Source organism: Daldinia childiae (genome assembly GCF_008694065.1).
Source record: "Daldinia childiae strain JS-1345 chromosome Unknown Scaffold3, whole genome shotgun sequence".
In the NCBI taxonomy this organism is placed as follows: Eukaryota; Fungi; Ascomycota; class Sordariomycetes; order Xylariales; family Hypoxylaceae; genus Daldinia; species Daldinia childiae.
In genome coordinates this window covers 223,058-239,006 of record NW_022984644.1, presented here as the reverse complement: position 1 = coordinate 239,006, position 15,949 = coordinate 223,058, and the positions used below count along the sequence as shown (strand labels likewise).

At 46.1% G+C, this 15,949-nt stretch overlaps 4 protein-coding genes across 4 annotated transcripts; 2 read left to right on the top strand and 2 right to left on the bottom strand.

Moving 5' to 3' along the window:
* Positions 1-428: 428 nt before the first annotated feature.
* On the top strand, positions 429-2,197 carry GL218_02821 (Ubiquitin carboxyl-terminal hydrolase 6; the record flags this gene model as incomplete). The annotated part of the gene is made up of 2 exons (XM_033579358.1): positions 429-444; positions 534-2,197. 2 exons carry the CDS (start codon positions 429-431, stop codon positions 2,195-2,197), a joined length of 1,680 nt encoding a protein of 559 aa, XP_033436409.1.
* Positions 2,198-2,795: 598 nt separating this feature from the next.
* Positions 2,796-3,185, bottom strand: GL218_02820 (uncharacterized protein; the record flags this gene model as incomplete). The annotated part of the gene is made up of 1 exon (XM_033579357.1): positions 2,796-3,185. One exon carries the CDS (start codon positions 3,183-3,185, stop codon positions 2,796-2,798), a length of 390 nt encoding a protein of 129 aa, XP_033436408.1.
* Positions 3,186-4,277: 1,092 nt separating this feature from the next.
* GL218_02819 (Sedoheptulose 1,7-bisphosphatase) lies at positions 4,278-5,618 on the top strand (the record flags this gene model as incomplete). Its single annotated transcript, XM_033579356.1, has 4 exons — positions 4,278-4,456; positions 4,883-5,149; positions 5,268-5,495; positions 5,552-5,618. 4 exons carry the CDS (start codon positions 4,278-4,280, stop codon positions 5,616-5,618), a joined length of 741 nt encoding a protein of 246 aa, XP_033436299.1.
* Positions 5,619-11,817: 6,199 nt separating this feature from the next.
* GL218_02818 (uncharacterized protein) lies at positions 11,818-13,119 on the bottom strand (the record flags this gene model as incomplete). Its single annotated transcript, XM_033579355.1, has 2 exons — positions 11,818-12,459; positions 12,526-13,119. The coding sequence occupies 2 exons, from the start codon at positions 13,117-13,119 to the stop codon at positions 11,818-11,820; spliced, it is 1,236 nt and encodes a 411-aa protein (XP_033436300.1).
* Positions 13,120-15,949: the final 2,830 nt, after the last annotated feature.

Below are 15,949 nucleotides of genomic sequence, written 5' to 3'. Positions count from 1 at the left end.
CTGAGATACGTACCTTCTAGGGGTAAAGATTACCTAATGTACCTAAAGTAGGTTGTACAGCTAAGCTTGAGCTTATCGATATCGATTTACTATGTAAAGTAGCGTAGACACGTGACGTCGAATTAAGATTGGTGGAGGTGGATTATGTGGTTATGTGGCTTGACACATTTCTGTAGCCCCGCAGCGGGGACCCACTTCAGTTGAAACTCCCTAAAGGCGGGTAGAATCGTATCGATTATTGGGGGGTGACGCACCACCAAGTTTGCCTTGCCTTGCCTAACCTAAAGCTAATTGCCAGACGAATAAATATATTTTATTTCCCCTTTCCCCTTTCCACCTTCCCCCTTTCGATACGTCTTCTAAGTTTAACACTAGCACGTAGAACCTCTAGAGAATAGTGAAGGTCATATCATTAGAGGCACGACAAGATGGCAACCATACCAGGTGAGCACCTTGAGCACCTTGAGCTGCAGATCCTAGCTCTATGCTGTTAATTAAGAAAAACCCACTAATATGTTTTATACTTGGTATAGTCATCGTAAAACACCAGGGAACCAAGTATGACATTGACGTCGATCCCGAGTCTACCGGTGATGTGTTCAAGTTTCAGCTTTACAGTGTTACAGGCGTAGAGCCCGAACGCCAAAAGATCTTGGTCAAGGGTGGCCAAGTGAAGGATGATACCCCCATGAGCAAGTTCGATTTCAAGCCTGGTCAGACTATAATGATGCTTGGGACTCCAGGGAAGGAAGGTCAAGAGGTCCTTGCTCGACCGAAAGAACCGATCAAGTTCGTTGAAGATATGACGGAGGCCGAAGCAGCTCAGCAAGAAGGTGCTATACCCGCTGGTCTGGCTAACCTTGGCAATACCTGCTACCTTAACTCCACGCTCCAGACCCTCCGCGCTATTCCAGAGCTCCAGAATGCTTTGACCAAGTATGAACCCCAGAACGCAAGTACCACTGGTCTTTTACCGCCCCTGGATTTGACCAAGCAATTACGAGAGCTCTACAAATACATGTCTCAGACTCAGGAGGCATACACCCCCCAGGTATTTCTAACTGCATTGCGGACTGCTTTTCCTCAGTTTGCCGAGCGCTCGCGGACTGGTCATGGCTTTGCCCAGCAGGATGCGGAGGAGGCATGGTCTCAAATTGTCACTCAGTTGCGCCAAAAGCTGCGCGTAAAGGATGCTCCCGATGCCCCTGAGACTTCTTTTATCGATAAATATATGCAGGGAGAGTTTACATCCGAACTCGAATGCGACGAGCCTGCAGCTAAAGAAGGCGGAGAGCAGCCTGTTGTCTCTAAGGAAGCTTTCCTGAAGTTGAACTGCCACATCGATGGCAATACGAATCACTTACGAGACGGAATTGCGAACGGTCTAAGCGAGAAGGTAGAGAAGAGGTCAGAAGTCTTGGGCAGGGATGCTGTCTATACCAAGACCTCTAAAATTTCACGACTACCCAAGTACCTAACAGTACATTTCGTTCGTTTCTTCTGGAAGCGAGAAACCCAAAAGAAGGCCAAGATCATGCGAAAGGTCACTTTCCCCCACGAGTTGGATCTTGTGGAATTTTGTGACGACAAGCTAAAGGGAATGCTTGTTCCAGTTAGAGACAAAGTCCGAGAAGTTCGGAAGGATGAGGAAGATATTGAACGTGCGCGCAAGCGACGTAAGCGAAATGCCGCTGGCGAGGACGAGGCCGATATTCCGGGTGGTAAGGGTGCCAAGAAAGATGATAAGAAGGAAGAAAGCAAAGCTAGCACCTCAGCGGACGGCGATGTAGAGATGGGCGAGACTTACAAGACGGATGCCGAGATTGACGCAGAACGCGACGCAGCTCTTCTCGCAGCTAAGAAGGAACTTAATGCTCTTATTGACCCATCATTAGCAAATGATGATGGCGCGAACCAGTCCGGTTTGTACGAACTACGAGGTGTCGTCACGCACCAGGGCGCAAGCGCTGATAGCGGTCACTATACGGCTTACGTCAAGAAGACGGCTCCGGTCGATACTAAATCGGGAAAGCGAAAGGAAGAAGACGGAAAGTGGTGGTGGTTTAACGACGACAAGGTGTCGGAGGTAACGGCAGACAAGATCGAAGCGTTAGCCGGTGGTGGCGAGTCGCACTCGGCTCTCATCCTGCTATACCGCGCTATCCCGCTGCCTTCTGCCGAGGGCACGATCGAGTAAATACGAAATTGACGAGGACACGATATCGCATACGGGCGTTTTGAGTGCATGACAAGCAAAGGGGGGGGGAACATAATGGCTAGCATTAGACGCGCTTTCCCTCGATAGGGTACGGTTCGGAAAATAGATGTCTTGCCACATTTGGTCGGGATTTTGAACTCAGTTTTTCTCATGTAGGTTTTATTGCTACGTGTGCTCCGTCGTCTCGAAGTCTTCGAAGTCTTCAACTCCCTAGACCCTAATGTCTTCTCCATACGCCATCCTTCATATATACATATCCCTCATCCATGTCTATGTTCAAAGGTTTCAACTTGTGGCCGTATTATACGGTGCGTCCTTAGACTACATATCCTCTGTTGTGGCATATGTCCTCCATCTAATTTAAAGGGTGGAGTGAGGTGGGGTGGTAGGCTATGATGACCGCTGTTTAAACGGTAGTTTCTTGTAGGCGCGTAGCGTAGATTTTCACTGGAGTAATATAGGAAGATGAATCCTAGTAATTCATCCAGCCTTCCGTAGTTCGTCCAGCTACCCCCCTTCCCCTGTATTCCCATTTTATCTTAAAAACATATTCTTCTCATAACCAGTTCAGCCCAATTCATTTCTTATCCGCCTCCTCAGCCTTTCCCTCCTGCGCGCTCATCCTTGCCCTCAGATCAGCCAACTTCCTCTCGAACGGGAATTTCTGGGCGACGAGGGCGGCGCGACGGGCCTCGAGATAGCGGATACGGTCCTCGGGAGTAGCCTCAACGATCTGGCGCTTCTCCTGCTTGAAATCGGATTGTGTCTTTAGACCCGCGCCGTAGATGGCGCCGACGATGGTGACGGCGGCGAAGGCACCTGTCCAGATTAGTCGCTTGACTGTTATACCGGATATCCCGCTGGCTATCTTATTGCTGTTTGTGCTTGGACCAGGGTGTGCGGGGCCTCGTCTTGTTGGACGCGGGGGACGGTGTTGGGTTAGTGGTTGTGGTGGTCGGACTGCCATGGTTTTGTGTCTCTTTGATTTATCCCCAATATTCCCTCCAGCAGATACGGCTCTCCCGTTGTTTCTTTGCTTCTGGCCGGTCTACCGCGTCATTACCGTGAGGACTTGTTCCTCCTCCTCCCCTCCCTTCTGAGATATTAGTACTACTATTACTTCCGCTGTTGAACGAGCTAACAGAATCAATCGGATGCAGAACTAATAGCGACGGTGACGTAATTCCTCTCCCGGTATAAAGCACGGCAGGTTCGGGGGGCTCGGGCAATTGGATATGTATATGTGGCTCGACGGGGTTATTTGTAATGATCTCGTTTGTAACGATCTCGGAGTCGTGTGAAGTTGAACAAGTTGGAGGTTGAGGAGTAGCGGGACAGGATTGGAGCTCAAGCTCCGCGATGAAAAAGTCGGCGCCGCTCGGTCCGCCGCCGGCTTCGCGGGGCCTATCAGTGGATCCTTTGGCTTGCAGGGATATGGTCCTTAGTAATCCACTAACAAGGTCCAGGAACGACATCATCGAGGTGTTTGGGGTTACCGGGGTTGGTAAGATTTGGCCTTTTTGCTTTTCTTTGTAGACTTTCTCTTTTTTTTCTTCTTTTTTTTAAGGTAATAGTTTACTTTCCAAACTCAATCTTTGATATTGATCACGGATATCGCAGCTACAAGCTAAGCGGCTTATGACGCTTATTTCCCCCATTAGTTGATTCGGATTTCCCGTCTTACATAGAATACCTCTAAAAGTAGATTGCCGGTTTATATATCCGCTATCATCCTTTTGACGTTTTGGAGGGGTTAATTTGCGCCGCATCTATTGCAAACCTACCTCCTCGAGTCTGTTACCCTTAACGGCCAAAATATCAACCGATATAAGGCTGTTGAAGTGTATTTAACGTCTATACGTCCACGGGACCTAACATTATTAGACTAGCAGCTCACAGTTGTTCCTAGGGTTCATATACACATACTATAAGAAGATTCTTCCCTTAAATCAAAGGCATTCCCGAGTCCTACTACTACCAGCTGCGACTCGTTAATAGCGCACCTCATCTCAGCTAAACCCACTCTAATATTCTGAGGGATCACTACCAGCTGGGAGCAATGACAACCCCTCGAGTATTCCTCGTTCGTCATGGCGAGACCGAATGGTCGTTAAGCGGTAAGCACACGGGTTTAACGGATATTCCATTGACGGCCAATGGAGAAAAGCGTGTGAAGGCAACTGGTCGAGCACTTGTAGGGGACGATCGATTAATTGTACCCAAACAAATCGCGCATATGTGAGTTCACCTCCTCTTCAACTGCGTACTTTTTTCGGCATCGTTTGAGGTTCTTCGCCGCAAGGCGAAGTTTAAGAATTTGGCTGGTTGGTTGCCTCGATGAGGAGCTCAAGATCCGGTGCCGGTATCACATGGAGTTCTCCTACTTATTCGTAAGACTGCCACTAAACCAAAGTGTGACCCTTACGAATACCAAGAATACCCTAGCTCTACACCATTTGTCCCCCTTGAGTTTGCTCTTTAAGCTAAATTGGTCGCTATAAGTATTATAATAAAAGCTGTATAAGCACAGAGCGCCAAGTGGTAGCCCACCCTGAGATAGGGTGAAAAATATAGACAGTAGCAACGCTTCAGCGTAACCTGTCAGTGGTGAATTCGAGCAACTAGCTTGCATCATGCTTAGGCGCTGATAATATTTTCTCTTAGATATGTATCACCGCGAAAGCGAGCCCAGCGAACCTTTGAATTGCTCAACCTTGGTATTACGGATCCCCTGCCGTGGAAGATTCACGGTGTAAAGCCCACTGATGCCAGCCAATTATGCAATGCGCGGGTCGAAGTTACTGAGGACATCCGCGAGTGGGATTACGGCGACTATGAGGGAATAACAAGTCCCGAGATCCGTGAAATTCGCGCCAAGCAAGGTTTCACTCAGAAATGGGACATCTGGAGGGACGGGTGTGTTGGCGGAGAGTAAGTCTCTAGCCCCGAGTTAATTAGCAAATGGCAAGGATATAATTGCCGATGGTTGCAATTAATCTCGTCAAATACCCTAAACTGAGTATAAGAGGAGAGCTAATATCATTCGAAGGAGCCCTGACGACGTCACCCAGCGCGTGGATCGTTTGATCAAAGAGATTCAGGAAGTGTGGCACGCGCCCGTAATCGGCAAACCCAAGTCAGAGGACCAATCCTCTGGGGATGTCCTAATTGTAGCGCATGGTCATATACTACGTGCTTTCGCGATGAGATGGGTGGAAAAGGCGTTGCAGGATGGTCCAGCTTTTCTACTAGAGGCTGGTGGTGTTGGAATATTGAGGTAAGTGACTTTTCCTTAGACTAAACATAGAATAATGTTAACAACGAGGCTATTAGCTACGAACATCATAATATACATGAGCCTGCTATATTACTAGGTGGTGCCTTTGTAGTTAGCCCATAGACGAAGATGGAGTATTTGGCCGCCATAATCTATCTACCTTACGTATAATAGAATATAATATCTGGGTCAAACGTTTCCCCCTTATACTAAAATTATTCATACCTATGTCAAAGAAATACTTATCGTCTTCCGAAAGATCATATCCCGGCATGTCCAGAAGCTATACTGCAAGCAACAGAGAATCATAGTGTCAATATGTCCTAAATTGGCATGCTACTACACAAGTACATATCTTGTATTACGAGACGAAAGAGCATCGACTCGTAGTTAGGCCACACGAACATCACCCTAACGACCGCCTGGCAAGATTACAATACGCACCTGGCAGTTTTCCATAGCAACAAGCGGACCCATATAATTCCACAAGCACCTAAAGACGACATATATACCACAGCAACGGGCTGTTCCTTCGGCCTGGGCCTGACTACTGAATCCATTAAGCCATCCTGTTGGTTTAATGGTGAGGTTGCCAGTACCGGTCAGTAAAATCTTATCGGCCAACTGTTAGGATTTTCGTAGGTTCTGGATTCGAATCCCCTCGAGGGGGTTCGGACCTAGGACTGAGCTTTTTGTCTTCTCTTTTTAAAGACCTAACAATCAGTTAATTATTTACAATCTCGCTCGCACCGTATCTGATTGGTTATCCTTTAGTTACCTAATATTTATTTTTATCCCTCCTATTCCTGGTTGCCTATCTCGCACCCTCTCTTTTTTTTCCACTGGGCATAGATGCGCGCCTGCTACTGTTTAGACTAACAACGCGTCTAGCAGTCAAGAAAATAACAATTATTTCGTATATGACTCTCTAGAGCCTCCACCGTTGCCTTGTCTATCTTCAAAAACCGAGATATACCCACGCACTTCTACTCTAAGAATAAAAGCAGCCATACGAAACACTGCCACTTTATTGAATATGGTTTTATCATGCCCGTGCGATAACTGGAACTAAGAGAATAGATACATATGTGTCCCTCGGTGAGTATCCACGTCTTGGCGACTTCAAAATATACAGTTTTGACTGGTGTGCAGGAGTTGAATGACCCCAAGCCTATATCTAGATTATTTCGATACTATATTTCTATACTTGATAGTAAAAGGCTGTAAAGTCTCTTAGATCTCGCTCGTGTAGTCTGTGACTATGCTAACTGTATCGATTCGCCTTCGACATGCGATTTACTAATGTTCGATGACGATGACGACCTGGAGAGAAGAGCTCATGCGAACTCATTCTCAAAGTACTACAGTAAAAAAAAAGACAGAAGCTAGTTTTAACAAGATAAATGTCCATGAAGAGATTAGTTGTTAGCCTTGCTTCATACGACGTAGTATTATGACAGTAAGACGACTCTGTAACAAGATATCATCCCTATGCCGCGACCTAAGCATTGAGATATATCATTCGCATCATAACAGAACGATTTGCTACTTGTATTGATGTTTCACTGAGAACTTGGGTTGACTTAGTTGAGTAAGGATTAACGTAGAATGTAAGTAACACGGCAATGATCTTCGACCCTGAAATAGGAAGGGTTCGTACCCCAGGGAGAACTGGGAAAGCTGAAAGAGAGTTCTCATTCTCGAATGATAGCCTTCCAAATATATGGGCATTCAGGGGTAGTATAGAAGAGAAATAATGTAGTTCTTAGAATTCTTGGATAGGTAGACGTTTCTGTTGAGTAAATGCCATAGTCTGAAGGGTAATCTTAAGGATCTCAGCATAAGTTATCAAGGGAATTGCTTTCTCATCCCCTATTAAGGGACTAGCGAATCTTCTCAAACAGCCGAGGATTATATAGCAGGCAAGTAGTCCTTGCTATACAGCTAAGACCGCTTGACCTCAAAATAAAGATACCTACTACCTATTTACTTATGGTACATGGCATCTACTTACTCAACAATAAAGGGGTACATACATACATACATAGCATTGACTGCTTTATAAACTTAGCCACGAAAACACTTAGTTAATCGGCACGGCACCTCAGGAATACATGTCAAACGTCACATCTGGTCCGTTCCGTTATGGTTTTGCCCGACGGTTGAGAAGGCGCTTCTTTGAAGCCATAGCGGTCCGAACCCAAAGTCAGGTACCTTTCTATTGTTTGAAGTATCTCCCGCAATGGTTCCCGGACACTAGCCTAAAACGCCGAAGGGTAAGATCCTCTTGTAACGTAGTGTTCTTACAGTCTTAAGAGGCATTTATACCTAGATGAGGGGCTTGTTGGGTCATTCCGAACCGTCTCATTTACCCCTCTTCATTGACGAGCTCTATGTATTCTTGCCTTTCTGTACCAAGAGGACTAGCTACGGCTCGTGGCAGTATATTGAAACTTGCTTATGGGGACTCTAATCCCAACCGAACTGAGGCAAGGTTAAAGTAGACTTGCCAACGTATAAGTTACGAGGTAGATGATCTATGAATCATATGACGAACACGATATTATTCTTTAAACCAAGCCTAGCCTGGTTGGTAGAGGGAAAATGTAGTATATTTCTACTAGTGTAAACATCCTCAGACCTTCCCACTTCCAAGTATTATTCAAATAGAAAGTCGAAGCGTGCTAACTTCATTTTACTTGGAATGATAAAGGAGGAACTACCTCTTCTACTTAAATAAAAGCGCAGATGCAATAGACTCAAATATCGAGTTCGTCTAGCCCTCTTAGCTCTTCGAATAGGTAAAATAATCTGGGCTCCATCCACAAAGGACTGCTTGTTTGATTTTTCCGGCATTGATATAATATGGGGGACGTAGAGAAAGCAACGACGAAGTTGCGAGTCGGTGATAGCTTAGGAGCCTCTCCCATTGATGTTTTAGGAAAACACGTAGGCTATAATACTGTATGCTGCATGACCATAGCCAAAACGCCAGCCTTACTACTAATTATTCCTTAATGTACTTAGTTGTATTCCTACAAGTTTGCTTTCTTCCTTTGCCCGGCATCCGTGCGGGAAGCTCGTAGTTATCGAAGGAAGGTCGGTTCGTAGCCTGGTGTGAGCTATGTATGAGCTATGGTACTGTTTTGTCGTTTTAGTTGGAGCTACTGTTCGACTTTGCTCTGCCCCAAGCTTCGGGTGTATTCAATAAACCATCGACTCTAGTTGTTATGCGATTCTAGCTTGGTATTGTCTGATGCCCATCGAATTTGTAGCGAGTATTCGAGATACATGGTAAGGAGGTATTTGCCCAAGGCCATCGAATATACTTTACTATCGAGATGATGGGGCGGGAGTTCGGCTTCGGATAGAAACGTACGCGTCCGTCCGTGGAAGAGCACCGAGAGCGCACTGTAGTATTAGCTTTTACCTTAGATCGCAAAAACATCAACAGACTTCAGACTATCGAAATAAGCATTAAGTTTGCATCACTGGTCTTTGAGCACCGTGTATCTAAAGTATAGAATTTGATAATCTTAGGTAGAATTTACCGACGAAGTCATATGTTGCAAGAATTCGTTAGTAATTGTAAGAATTACAAATGTACATTCGGTAGGTTACAATCTGAAGACTGGTAGATGTTATTATTAGTCTTAGTGATTGGTTATTATTATTAATCTTACGCAGACCCCAATTCCAACACGGCAGGGTGTACAGTAGTAATATGTAGTAGGCTTTTTTAGTCTAGCTAGGGAGAGAAGAGGGCTTAGTTACAAAAGGTGCCTTGTCCAGCGGAAGAATCCCGCCTCGTTGGTTTTAACCCGCATCAGCACCAGCACCAGCACCAGCACCAGCGTGTCAGATAGGCTCTTCCGGATGGCTTTCCCAGGGCGGGCCACGTTCTCGACCTAGTCAATTTTCCAAGGGGGAGGGAAGGGATTAATAGGCGAGAAAAAAGTCCCGAACCGAACGATGGAGAAGAAGCAAACGTAAAGTTTCGGTACGGTACGTGGCGTCATCCGCTACGTCCCACAATGTATATACATAGTTCGTGGAGTCGTGATCTTAGCCTTGAATATAAGACCATACAATACCTACCATACATACGTTGATACTTACAATATATGTGGTACCATATATGTAATAAACTGGAGTCCTGTTCCTCAAGGTCTGTCGGTTATGACTCGATTTGTTATTCTTCACGCTAAGCTGAAGAAACGAAACACAAAATAAAACAAGGCCTATGATATTTAATCTACCTAACCTAGTAGCTTACATAGTTTGTATGTACCTATGCATGTAAATCTGTAAAAAAGGCGAGACAACGATCCCCCTCAAGTCCGAGCCCCTTAGTCTACAGCAGCAAGGTGTAAAGTCTTACACTCCATACGTACACTGCCTACTTACCTAGGTACCTAATCTATATACACAACAACACTGCCGCCGCCGAAGGATTCTGTAAGTTTGTGCGCGTTGGGATGTTGGTCTTTATGCCTGTGCACCAGGGATTGCCCCGACTCTGTAATCCCGCTAGAAAGTAAAAAAAAAAAAAATTCAACCGCTACGAAAAAACAAACCCACAAGTCGGCGTTTTGCAAAAACAAAAAAAAGTGTACATTGTTAATACGAAGTATATATCCCAACTAGCGGTTAGCTTGTCCTTTCTGGGGGGGCTGACTAATAGCTAGTCGATACACTTCGTCTGCCTTGTTTACCATCCTGCCATCTGCCCTGCGTAGTCAAGGGTTCCATCGCGTGTCGGGGCTCCGCGGGAGCTAGAACGCTTTTATGTCACGGCCTCGACTTCACAACGAAGCCGGTCAGCCTTTGCCGTGTTCAGTTATCATCTAGGTACATGTAACATGTAGTAAGGTAGTCGAGCGAAATTACTATGTATGCCTATTGTTGTTTTACATTTTACATTAACTACAGTTAGTAAAACTAAGAGATGAATCAAGTTTCAATATACATAGTTATAACTAACATAACTAGCTAAATAATATCGTTACTTTTCCATCTTACCTAACTAACTACATGGAAATATACCTAAGAATATTACCTTGGCTAGGCTATAATAATAATAATGCTCATTTGCGTATCTCAGTAAAGAACTGTCTCCATAGAATATATTATCAACGAGGTTTTGCACCTCGCCTCAAGCTCGACGGGGATGCCGGGTTGAGCAAGGACCATCCCCTTCCCCTCCTTTGCCTAGGCGCGAGCAATGCCAGTAACTAGGTCACGACGTTGCTGGCGTATGCGTGTAATGCGTCGCTAAACTCCCCAGAACGCAACGGCGACCGGGATACCGCTGTCAACGTCAAATTTGAATCGGCGAACCTGCCGGATCCCTTTCCGCGACTACGAGCCAAAGTGGTACAGTAGCATCCATACCCATCCATACTATCCATACTATCCGTGGCTATGAATTGCCAACAAATTCCAGCCCTTTTCTTATCAAACCTTGGCCCCTGTATCCACCCCAAGGGGGTCCCGCTGGCCCTAGTTCAGCGTAGCCACCTATATTATCGTCCCCTGAACCTTCGAACCCCGTCGTTATCCCCTCGGCCGTAGACATTACCGCACCGAATTACCACGTCTTTGTCTATACCTTACTAACCCGTCTCTTAGAGGCCACCGCGGATATCACCGCTAGGTATCTAGAGTAACGCAAAACATCTAAAATGTTTTTGTCTGTATCCTTGGTCTACATGGTATTTTAAACGCGTTGAATGTCACTTTCAAAAGCCCTTGTTTTTTTTTCTGGAAGACAGCAGCAAGGTAGCATTAATTCGTCTAGGTCATAACCTATACTATGAAGGTAAGTCAAAAGACAACGCTTAGAAATCAAACGCGCAATAAAAACAAAAGTAACCACCAATATTCGGATTTTTGCCGTGAGGCGAACCAATCTTCTCATCCCTTCTCGTATTCGAATCGAGTGGGCGTCTTTTTAAGAGATTAAAACGATATGTAGAACCGCTGTAGAAAATAGATAAAGATGCCATGATCGAAGTTTGTCGCCAAACTAGTGATCTGAGTAGGTAGGAAATCTTTCGAGCAGCCCCCGTTCTCCCATTTCCGCGTAATACGCCCTAGACTCGCAGCCGCCGCCCCAATAAACGAAATGCAAATGCTGCCTAAAGATGCACTACCCTCATAGATTGGGAACCGATTAGGACACCCAGAATTCATCACTGATTTATCATTCGAACAAGCCGCCAGCAGCCATCTAATTTCCCGACCCCTCCCGAGGTCTTTCTTTCAACATGTTCCGCTGATTCCTCCGCTGTATGCTTGCTTCCGTGGAAACCAGTATCCTTTACTGTTGTGTTCGCCGATTCAGACGCCCTAGCATTTTCTGATCGATATCGTTACTAGGGCTAGGACCAGTGCCCATTATATTTTCCAGACTCATCACAGAGCTCGTATTATGATGCGCTGCCGGAGGGCCGGATGGGCTGCCTCTCGGCGGTGGCGTTCTGCTATCGTACCCGGTATACGACACGGGCTGGGGTTGTAGTTGTGATAATGGTTGTAAGTGACTTGGGCTGCCGCTGGACGAAGGGGACCGCCGCCGAGGATTATCGTCCGGAAACGCGCTCGGTGGTGGTAGTCGTACGCCGTGCTCCTCATCTGAAGGTCTTGGTCGCCGCCTTCCTGGATCAGACCTCTCCTCCGAAAAAGAACCGTATGAGTTAGTAGGCGATGGTAGTGGCTGGTCATATTGCGGGTTCGTAGTCGGATAAGCACCACCCGAAGGAAGACTTGATGGACCTGCTAATGGTTGACCATATGCTCCAAATAGTTGAGTTCCCGGCGGAATACCGTTTGGTAGTGCTGAAACAGGAACAAACGCGGTGGACGAAGAGGACGAGACCGGTTGAAAAACACATTCTTGGTTCATCTTGATACAGTTCGTGCATTTTCCTCCTGGGGAGTTCTGATATCCACTGCAACGAATCTAAGCCCTTTGTTAGTCTTCCTTAGAGCTCATTTTAATATGCCCATTCGTATAGTGCACTCTTACCTTCCTTCTTCTGCAGTATCTACAGGCAATGGAGGTTCGCTGGCGAGGGGCAGACTGTTGCATCACAGCAGCTCCCACGGGTCCACCTCTCGCGAATTCGGGGTATTGCCCTACGGCACTACGGTCACCCCGGTATGCGAACTCGTAAGGATTCGGTGAGCTGTAATTAGCGAAATATTGTGCCCTGGGATCTTGAGGCGGATAGCTGGCTCTGGGATCTGGAGCTGCGGTGTGGACTGGAGGAAGATAAGGCGGATGGCTAGCCGGAGGAGGGTAGGCATTGCCACCGGTTGGCGGAGAGTAGCCAGTACTTGAAGGCGCTGGTGCGGCAAGCGGAGCAGGGTATCCATTGGTAGAATTAGGTGAAGGTCCGTAGCCACTACTTCTTGGGTCCCAACCTCTAGCACCAGCAGGCTGGGGATAGGGATCTTGCATAGAGGGCAATCTTACTGCTCCTGACGCCATTTGTGGCCGGGAATGATAGGCAATTACTCTCGTACGATCGTCTTCCTCACCGGGAACTGGAGGATACTGAGACTCGTCGTTTTGGTCGTGACTTGGTTGCTGTCCTCTATGTCGACGGTCTTCTGCCATGCTACGTTAACAGACGCTTGGGGGCGCCGGAGCGAAGTACGAGAGCGGTAACCGCGTAATAGTTAGGAGGTGATTTATAGTGGTGCCTGACGCAAGGTATGATTCGAGACTTGGTCCCCCGGTTGACTTATGTTATTCTGTTAAACGCGCACTTTTCGAGATAGAGTAGTACAACGGCCAAAGACCATGTCAAAATTTTCTTTCTTTCTTCGGACACTGAGAGAATCCACGAGACTAGGTCGTGACAGGTGTCAAGTCTATAAGCTGTCCGATGGGCATATACTGAACCGATTTCTTGAGAGATTGCCGAGCCCACTAGCAACACATGTAACTGGATAGTAGTAGGAGCTTGTAGAGGGACGATGCCGGTAATAATTATAGAAGCAAAAGATGAAATGTAATGGTGTTAGAGTAAAGGAAATAGAGAAAGAGAGAGCAGAAAAGTTAATAACTGCACGTAGAATGACGGCGCAATAAATTTAGGTGGAATGGCGGGGCCAACCGTTGGTGGAAGGGGAAGAACCTTAACAACAGCACAGATGGCGGAGTCTGTAGTGCCGGGAGGAAGGGACGGGGTCTTCAGTTTTCTATAATTTAATTGCGGGATGACCCTTGGGGGCTGCTGCAAGAGAATCTTGGAAGAGCCTAGCTAGCCCGTTAGCTGGAATGAACCCGAGTGAAATAAAGTAGCGGAGCTAAAATGATAATAATAATAAAATGATAAAAATAATAAAATATAGACACGTTTTAGTCAGGGAATGAGACGGGGGCTTGGGAAGGGTCTAAACGAATAACGAAGAATATCCATCCATATGCGATGGATTGATGAAATGATCATGCCCAGCCCATGAATCTCATTAAAAGACACATACGCATATACACCATCGCAGAGGTCTGCGATATACAACTCCAAGCGGAACTAACCTGTTGTCTGAGGATACGAAGCTTGTAAAGGTAGGAAAATTAGCCAATAAGTCCAGCTAACAACCAACAGTAATATTATGAACAAACAAGTAGGTTAGGTAGGTTTATGTAGGCAGGTTGATGCTGCGTGAAGGGCCAGTCCAGCTTTATTGCTGGGGGGGGTTCAAGCAGGCAAAACTTACCGCGAGCTGGGACGTTAGGGGATACGTAGCTCGCATGGATACAAGTATATGTAGATGTAGATGTAGATGTAGATGTAGATGTATATATGTATATGTATATGTATATTTGCGTATGGTGGGCGTATGTGCGTGTATGTGCGCCTAGTCACCTAGCTCACCTAGATGTTGGGGCAGGGACAGGGACACAAAAAACAATGCGGATGCCAGTTTTGAGAGCGGAGCAGGGGCCCGCAGGTGCAAGGTTTATGGGGACGGGAATGAGAGAATAGACGACTAAGAAGACTTGGGAGACTGGAAGGTTGTCTTTGAGTGTGGAGGCGTTGGAAAAGACCAAGAACGCTCAGGTGACTCGGTGTAAGTTGATTCGAGCGATGGTTGCCGCGCCCGACATAGGATAGGTAAAGTGCAAAGTTTCAGGTAGTACTTGACTAACGCAGAGACGCTAAGTAATGAAGTAGAGAAACGTACCTTTTTTTTTTTTCTCTCTCAAATGAATGACTGCGCATAGGTAGAGCTAATGCCCTACTAGCGGCAGCGTTCCTTTCCGGGGTGGGCAAATGAGAGCGGTGATTCGTGCCGGTGGACCAGAATGAAAAATAACGGAACCGACGGCGGATGAACTACTGCGGATAGAGAGGATGGTGTGTCTGTGTGTGGATGAGTTGGCGACCGATAGCACCGTCCTGGCATGGGCTATTGAGTCGCTAACCGAACGCAAAAAAAAAAAAAACAGTTGTCTACTTGTAGAGTGGCTAAGGTAAAAGCTGAATGATCTCACTAGTAAAGGCAGTTTCATCCAGTTGCTGTCGAAGCGTTGGTAAGATTTAGTGAGACGGAGATTGAGATGGATTGACCGATGGATTAAGAGGTGTGGTGTGTGTGTGTGTGTGTGTTGAGAGTATGTGAGTGTGTAAAAGAGATAGAGAGTTGTCTGAGTACGTCTGAGTGTCTGCTACACCGAAAACTCAACGACGAGGTCGATTGAAGTCAATCCGACGACGAGTGCTTTAGGTAAATGTATAATTTGTTTCGCACAGTACCAGCCTCAAAAACGTTGGACGATATGCGGCAGTATGCGACGAGAATGTATTCTAGGAAGAGAGAGAAGGTGAGAAGGTCGCGTCGCACGGGAGTTATGGTTGAAAGTGCAATATATGCAATATGTGCAGTGTTGTAGTATGTAGTATGATGTTCCCCAATTGGAACGACAATAACCTTTGGAGCCGGGGGTATTGATCTTTTGGAAAGGGCTTGTTTTTGTTCCAATCAAGTCCAGGTTTAGGCTAGTACCTTACGCCTAATGGGCAATGGCGGAATCCCGTCAGAACGGTTAGGCCTAACAGGTCGCAGAACGGGCCGCAGAAGGAAGGACCCAATCTGATTCGGTCGAATGACCGCCCTTCTTTCCAATATAGGTACCTATGTGCGTAGTATGGTTGTATTGTGTGTATCTCTAGGCGTGTGCGCGCTTGTTGAGCAATTGCTTGCCTTTTAAATGTTGAAAATAGCTTTGGGGCTTAAAGAATAAAATAAACCAGTAAGCCTTTTTCTTCTTTCTTTTTTTTTTCTTCTTCTTTTCCTTACCTACTTCTTTCCATTAACTCGGAAATAAATAAAACTCGGTTTTCACTTACATATATTAGTTCAACCTATATACCAATATGTAAGTATTTGTTGGCAAGATACGTGTGTAGGTATATTGCAGGTTTATAGGTCATGTGTAC